This window comes from Heterodontus francisci, chromosome 30, assembly GCF_036365525.1.
Source record: "Heterodontus francisci isolate sHetFra1 chromosome 30, sHetFra1.hap1, whole genome shotgun sequence".
Lineage (NCBI taxonomy): Eukaryota > Metazoa > Chordata > Chondrichthyes > Heterodontiformes > Heterodontidae > Heterodontus > Heterodontus francisci.
This window is the reverse complement of record NC_090400.1, coordinates 3,972,983-3,981,171: the sequence shown is the minus strand read 5'-3', so window position 1 is coordinate 3,981,171 and position 8,189 is coordinate 3,972,983. Positions and strand designations below refer to the sequence as shown.

General features: G+C 43.8%; 1 protein-coding gene across 5 annotated transcripts in view; it reads right to left on the bottom strand.

Annotated features, from left to right (window-relative positions):
* The window catches only part of LOC137346548 (SH2B adapter protein 2-like), a 249,717-nt gene that overhangs the window by 182,126 nt on the left and 59,402 nt on the right, over positions 1 to 8,189 (bottom strand). For 4 of the 5 annotated variants that reach the window (XM_068010038.1, XM_068010037.1, XM_068010034.1 and 1 more), the window contains one exon: positions 5,837 to 6,709. In XM_068010038.1, coding sequence (XP_067866139.1) covers positions 5,837 to 6,682 — 846 coding nt within the window. In that variant the 5' untranslated portion in view covers positions 6,683 to 6,709. Of the gene's footprint in view, positions 1 to 5,836; positions 6,710 to 7,483; positions 7,631 to 8,189 lie in introns of those variants that run through there. The other variant, XM_068010035.1, reaches the window with a different exon arrangement.

Below are 8,189 nucleotides of genomic sequence, written 5' to 3'. Positions count from 1 at the left end.
TGAGAGAGGAGGGCGGGAGAGAGAGAGAGAGGAGGGCGGGAGAGAGAGAGAGAGGAAGGCGGGAGAGAGAGAGAGGAGGGCGGGAGAGAGAGAGAGGAGGGCGGGAGAGAGAGAGAGGAGGGCGGGAGAGAGAGAGAGGAGGGCGGGAGAGAGAGAGAGGAGGGCGGGAGAGAGAGAGAGAGGAGGGCGGGAGAGAGAGAGAGAGGAGGGCGGGAGAGAGAGAGAGAGGAGGGCGGGAGAGAGAGAGAGAGGAGGGCGGGAGAGAGAGAGAGAGAGAGGAGGGCGGGAGAGAGAGAGAGAGAGAGGAGGGCGGGAGAGAGAGAGAGAGAGAGGAGGGCGGGAGAGAGAGAGAGAGAGAGGAGGGCGGGAGAGAGAGAGAGAGAGAGGAGGGCGGGAGAGAGAGAGAGAGAGAGGAGGGCGGGAGAGAGAGAGAGAGAGAGAGGAGGGCGGGAGAGAGAGAGAGAGAGAGAGGAGGGCGGGAGAGAGAGGAGACGTGGTCTGTTTTCTGTGTGCACATGTTGCCTGCATGTCTGTGTGTGTGTGTGTGTGCGCGTGTTCTGTGTCCATCTGACTCTATATATGCCTGTGTGTGTGTCTGCCTGTATGTTGTTATAACCGAGGCAGGAGCAATGCACTGTCAATTCAGTCCCATCACTCCACAGGACGCAGCATATTATTAAAGTTTTCCCACACAACCAGAAAACAGCCAAATTAAACACTCTAGTAACCCCCAGAATAAAACAGACCAAACCAGGTATCTTTAGCCAACAGCAAATTAACTGTTTATGAAAAAACTAAATCTTAAACACCAATAAGATAAACCTATGTCTAAAGACCTTATAACTTCTTATTTTAATCTAACTCCCCTTTCACACATATACATTCAAAAATCACAGTTAACTGGTTTCTTTTAAAACATGATGTTTTTAAAAATTAGTTGTTTCTTAAGAATAAATAAATAAGTCTTTGTGGGTTATGTTCCTAATGAGTGAGGTATTCTAATGTGAAAATAATCAAATGCTACTCGAAGTCTCCACACAGATTTGATGAAACAGTCTGTTCTTGATAGCCATTTGGCTGTGGTAGGCATCAAACAGTTCTTTCAACGATGAACACAGCAATAGGTCAACTTGAATTTTAAACCCGACAGTCTCTCAGTCAAAACTTTACTTCGAATACCAGCAAACAATCATTCAAGAGTGATTCAATCTTGGAGCAAACACTTCCTGGCTTGGAAGTAAAGAAATGAGTTTGGCTACCTACAGCGATCCAAATAGCCTCTTAAAAAAAAAAGACTTTTCTTTTTTAGGCAATTAACTTGGTCTGTAGCTCCTTGTAGCGAGAGAATAGACAGCTCTTTCCTTCATAACGCTTCACTGGTGACTCTCTCAAAACAAACTGATTCAGACCAGTTTTTGCCAGTTTTACACAGTCAAATCGAAACATTATACCATGTTACCTTTCTCTCTCCTGCTGTGGCCTAGGAACAGATGCAGCTGGCATCCTGTGCTCAGTCTTAAAGGCACACCGTTTTCAAACAGAGTCTTAAAGGCATACACTGTTTTTAATCCGAGGAGAAAAATAATTACAGTTCCATGACAGTTTGCGCCTGTCTGTGTGTGCATGTGTCTGTGTGCATGTGTCTGTGTGCATATGTGTGCCTGTGTGTCTATGTGCTTGTGTCCATCTGACTGAGTGTGTGTGTGTCCTTCTGTCTGCATGTGAGTGCCTCTGTGTGTGTCACTGTGTCTGACTGTGCGTGTATGTCTGTGTCGTTTGTGTGGCCTGTCTGTGTGCACATGTGTCTGACGTATGTTAATGAGGTTGCCAGCCTCTGATTTAACCTGCCTTACAGGTTTTACAGTGGGTGGCTGGGTTTCCTAGGCCTCAGGAAACCCATCAGCTGAAGTGAAGTGAAAACAGCTCGAGGAGAAGGTAAGTGTAATTACAGCACTTCCTGTGGGCCAGGAGGAGCAGGAGTCCTTCCCCCCTCCACATCCAAAGACCCCTGGAGTCAGGAATTGGTCTCCCCCAGGGGATTAGACACCCTATATCAGACCCTCAGGATTGGGAATTGGACCCACCAGCCCTGGGATTGAGCCCCCCCCCCCCCACCCCACACAGCTCCCATGGTCATAGATTGGACCTACCTACCGCTGCTCCGGAGGGGCTCCTGACCCGGCTGGAAGCCAAGCCAAGCCTATCAACCAGGCTGACCTCCGAGCAAGAACTTGTCCAGGACAAGGACTAGGGAGTGTTGTTGAGCAGAGAGACCTTGGGGTGCAAGTACATAGTTCCCTGAAAGGGGCAACACAGGTGGACAGGGTGGTGAAGAAGGTTTATGGCATGCTTGCCTTCATCGGCCGAGGCATTGTGTACAAGAGTTGGGACGTCATGTTACAGTTGTACATGACGTTGGTTAGGCCGCATTTGGAGTACTGTGTACAGTTCTGGTCGCCGCACTACAGAAAAGATGTGATTAAGCTAGAGAGGGTGCAGAAAAGATTCACAAGGATGTTGCCTGGTTTGGAGGCCTTCAGTTATAAAGAGAGATTGTATAGGCTGGGTCTGTTTTCCCGGTAGCGAAGGAGGCTGAGAGGGGACATGATAGAGGTATATAAAATTATGAGAGGCATAGATAGGGTAGATAGCCAGAGTCTGTTTCCCATGGTAGGGGTGACTAAAACTAGAGGGCATAGATTTAAGGTGAGAGGGAGGAGGTTTAAAGGGGATCAAAGGGGTAAATTTTTCACACAAAGAATTGTGGGTATCTGGAATGAACTGCTTGAGGAGGTGGTAGAGGCAGGAACAGTAGCAACATTTAAGAGGCATCTGGACAGGTACTTGAATGAGCAAGGCATAGAGGGATATGGAATTAATGCAGGCAGGTGGGATTAGTATAGATAGGCATTATGGTCGGCATGGACACGGTGGGCCGAAGGGCCTGTTTCTATGACTCTATAAAAGTATCATCCTGCCCCCACTCCCTCCTCTTTGTCCTGTTCCTATGCAAATTCTGTTGAGCTGTAATATCCTCCAGTTTTGATGAAGACTCCACAACTGAAATACTAACTCCTCTGCTCTCTCCAGATGCTGCTTGACCTATTCAATGTTTCCAGCATTTCCTGTTCTTGTTTCAGATTTCTGGCAATTTGCAAAAATAAAAGTGATTTCTTTAAAGCGGTTAAGTCAGCATACCCGAGTCCGGAGAGTCCTCTGCCTGTTGATCTGGAGCATGGACAGCTAGCTTCAGTTTATCTCTGAACGTTTTGAGAATGTGTGTCTCGTAAAAGTTTCAGTCCACAAATCAACACAAATGTATCTCAGATTGTGAAAGAAAGGCAAAGTTGTATTTGTAAAGAGTCAGTCATACCTGACACACCTGATTCAATTTTTTTGAAGGTGACAAAACTAGACGACAGGGAATGTCTATGGATGTTATTTATACAGACTTCCAGAAGGCATTTGATGAAGCCACTCAGAAGAGACTACTGGCTAAATTTGACGTTTGTGGAATTGAAGGCAAAGGACCTGGTTAGGCAATTGGCTGACGGCAGGGGACAGAGAGTAGCGATAATGGGCAGGTCTCTAATTGGCAGGACGTGACTAACGGTGTCCCACAGGGATCTGCGTTGGAGCCTCAAATATTCACCGTATTTATTAATGACTTAGATGATGGGATAGAAAGCCACAAATCCAAATTTGCTGATGTTCAAAGATAGGCGGCATTGTAAGCAGTGCAGATGGAAACATAAAATTACAGAGATATTGATAGATTAAATGAATGGACAAACTGTGGCAAATGGATTTCAATGTAGGCAAGTGTGAGGTCATCTACTTTGGACCTAAAAAGGATAGAACAAGGAACTTTCAAAATTTTGAATAGCTCAGAACAGTGGAAATTGAAAGAAACTTGGGGGTCCAGCTACATAGATTAAAATGTCATGAACTGGACAGAAAATAATCAAAAGGCTCACAGAATACTGGCCTTTATATTTAGAGGACTAGAAAACAAGGGGGTAGAAGTCATGCTTCAGTTATACAAAGCCCTGTTTAGACCACACCTGGAGTGATTGTGAGCAGTTTTGAGCACCACACCTAGAAAGAATATTGGCCTTGGAGAGAGCGCAGTGTAGATTTACCAGAATAATTCCTTGGATTCCAAGGGTTAAATTACAAGGAATGTTTAGATAAATTAGGGATGTATTCCCTGAGATTTCGAAGGTGAAAGGGTGATTTGCTCGAAGTTTTCATGATATTAAAGGGAACAGATAGAGTAGAAACTATTTCTGCTGATGGGAAATCTAGGACCAGGGGCATAGTCTAAAAATTAGAGCCAGATCTTTCAGAAGTGAAATTAGGAAACATTTCTACATGCAAAGGATGGTAGAAGTTTGGAATTCTCTTCCACAAATGGCAATTGATGCCAGATCAATTGTTAATTTTAAATCTGAGATTGATAGATTTTTGTTAACCAAAGTTATTAAGGGATATGGGACAAAGGTGGGTATATGGAGTTAAGTCGCAGATCAGCCACGAACTCATTGAATGACGGAGCAGGTTTAAGGGGCTAAATCACCTTCTCCTGTTCTTAGATTCCCACGTTCCTAAATTCCTGAAAACTACTTCAACAACAGAATTACAGGAGGGACCAGAATACTGGGAAATACACAAGTAAGACTTTCCAAATGTAAAATTTCCTGCAAGGCTCAGTACCAAAAATCCCCTATAATGATTTCTAAATCACCCATTGCTGCAGAATGCACTGGAAAGCTATGACATATCCTTGTCCCATCACACTTACAATCTAACTCCTTGTCTTAGTGTGTCATAAGGATAATATTCAGAGCAGTTTTTCCAGGGGATGTTTCTAAGCAGTTAGCTCCATCACATTTAAATAAGGGCAAGGGGCAGGAAGAAGCAATAGGTTACCAATAGAATCACAAGGGTGGGTGTTCACCCTGCTCCTTCTCTTATACACCAATAGAAGCAGAATCCAGTCAAAAGTGGAAGCCTGCTCCTTTCCCGGCCGCCAATCATCTCATAGCCCAAAACAGTAGAGAAATGAGACTGAAAACAATTTATTGTGAACAACCCCCAATCCAGAATAAAGCTCCCTCTATTTTGTCCCAACAACATACCTTCATTCTAATCTCAGGATAGCATCCCCAATGTCCCAAAAATGTTTCCATTTGCACACCCTTTATCCTTATGGCCAGATTTGTCCTTTCATATTTGACTGCATATTTCAAAAAGGCACTTTGACGAAGGAAACCTGGATGTAAATCAATAATAATCCACAAATAACTGTCCAAACCACTCATGGCACAGGAACAGGAGGAGGCCATTCAGCCCTTCGAGCCTATTCCACCATGCAATTAGATCATGGCTGATCTGTACCTCAACTCCATCTACCTGCCTTTGTTCCATATCCCTCAATACTCTTACCTCAAAATTCTAGTGATCTCAGTCTTGAAAATTGTAATTGATCTCCAGCATCCATATCATTGAGAGTGAGAATCGGTTTCTATTATACTTCATGTGAAAAAGTGCTTCCTGATTTCACTGCTAAATGGCCAGCTCTAATTGAAAGATAGTTTCCCTCACCAGAGGAAATCTACCCCATCAAACCCCTTCATCATTTTAAATACCTCGATCAGATCAAGCCCTAACCTTCTGGGCTCAAGAGAATACAAACCAAGTTTATGTCCTGTCCTCATAATTTAACCCTTTAATCCCCAGTATTGTTTTGGTGAAGTACCCTTAACATGGAGCAGTAGTCTCCATCTTATTCCTGCACTGCCAGGGTTCTGATATGAAGAGTTTATGATCTTACCTTCGGTGGTACATAAAATTCCAGGAGGAATCGTTCTCCTTCCAGTCTCACAGCTTTTCGTAGCAACAGTCGACACTTCTGCCACTGTGTACTGCTCACACAGTTAGTGTCATCAGCCACCATGTACCTCAACGTGCCTTCCCTTTGGATGTCCAGTAGTTCGACTTTAGCAGATGATGTCCTTGTTAAACGTAAACGTTCGAGTTTGTGGCTCCATTTGTCACGGACCTCGCTTTCCAGTTTATTCCCGGAGGAGTCGTCTCCCTCGGGCCTCCTGCCCTGCCCAGCATCCAGTAGCGGTTCTGCTGAGGACCTCCATTGTAGCATTTCTTTCATCCCATCAACCATGCACATGCTCATGTTCCGCAGAGAAAACCCTTTCTTAAACTTTGGTCTGCCAGAAGCACTGACAGAAACATCCTCTGAGCTCCGGGAATGGCCAAACTTGGACATGTTCCAGACCTCCGCCTGTCTCAGGTACCTGCTCGGGTTTGATGTGTTGTCTAGATTCTCGAGGGAATCTGAGTTCTCTTTTCTCTGGAGAATTTCTTTACCATAAGGCAGCTGACAATTCTGGATGTTTGAGAATGGGGCAATGTTATATTTGTTCGGGGAGCCTGACAGATATGGCCTGTTCACCTCCAAAGCAAAGTACTCCACAAAATGGGAAGCAAAGTGTTGTGAAAAAGTGGTCTCTATTCCCGGATACTCATAATGGGGATTTTCACTTATAAATATCCGGAAGTTCTGGGCAAATTCAGTCGCAGCAGCTCGTGCCTGCACCTTGCAAAACTCCTTCCAGTCTGGAACGCGTGAAGATTCCTGACTTTCAGAATCACCATTCATGACTAATTCACTGAAGCCCCAATTAAGCTGTAGAAAAAGGTGCGAGAAAAAAAAAAGCTTTGTTACCTCTACTGCTGGCAATCTTACAGTGAGCATGCAACACACAACATAACACATTATTCATCTAAAAATGTTAAGCAACCAACACATTTCAAAACCAAGACCCTGCACCATAGAATCATAGAATCATATGGCAGAGAAAGCAGCCATTCGGGACATGCTGCCTGGACCTTTGAAAAGGTTTTCAATTAATCCCACTCTCCAGCTCTTTTCCCAATTGTGCTGAATTTTTTTTTCCTTTTCAAATTTATATCCAATTATTTTTTGAAAGCTATATTGAATCTGCTTCCGCCAGCCTTTCAGGCAGTGCATTCCAGGTCATAACAACTCACTGTGTAATTAAAATTGTCTGCACATTTCCCCTGGTTCATTTGCTAAATCAGTGAAGCATCAAATTCCAAAAGGTTTCAATAATCAAATTTAAACTTTAAAGAATAAGCTCTAAATGAGTTGGACTCCTAGAAATGTCCTTACTGTCTGGGTGTCATTGAGACAATAAGTGCTGTGATCTCTCACCTTACTGTTACTAAACAAGCTTTAGTGGTCACTCATTGTAAATAACCAAATGAATTGGAAGCATCTACAGTGCTCAAAACAGCCGAAAGAAGGGAAAAGAAAATCGAATGTTCAGGTCACCTCACAGTAGAGCAAATGAAATACACAGATAATTTACAGGCTGTGTGATTAACTAAAACCCACAGCGTTACAGATAAATAGCAGCCTCACTCAGCATCAACTCACATTCAGCTCTTCTTTCTGCGCCTCTGCGAAGATTTCTTATTGTAATCTCTACCTCCCACTACCTCTTTCAGTCAGGACTAAAGAGGAACAGGCCACTAAATCTCCCTGTGCTCACTGATTCATGTGAAGTTATTCGAGTCAAGTCACAAGTTGGGTGAATATAAGTTATACTGTCACTTCACGAGACTAATGTGCGGGAGAAAAAAAGTACTTTAGAACATCAGACAATACAAGGAGCAGGGTCTTTGGTTAGAGGACTGTGGGTGAGATATAGTCTGACTAAGCAAGGAAAAGGGATATGCTGACCAATGATTCATCCATATGCATTTTATATTTATGGATATGTAACAACAACCATTGCACAACACATTTTCTGACTAAATGAATCAGGAAATGGTTACTTCCCTGCTGACAATGCAGCTTCAGAGATGGAGCAGGACATCATTCAGTTTGATACAAAGAACATTCAGGATACCAGCAGATTTTCTTATTAATGCCATCGTGATCCATTTTCTCTTTATCATACGGTCATTCTCAGTATGATCTTTAACTGAATTGGTCACTTATCTCCAAAGCCAGAACATGAAACGTGGGGCCAGGGCTCATTGTCAAAGAAAGAAAGAAAGAAAATTACAGCACAGGAACAGGCCCTTCGGCCCTCCAAGCCTGCGCCGATCCAGATCCTCTATCTAAACCTGTCGCCTAT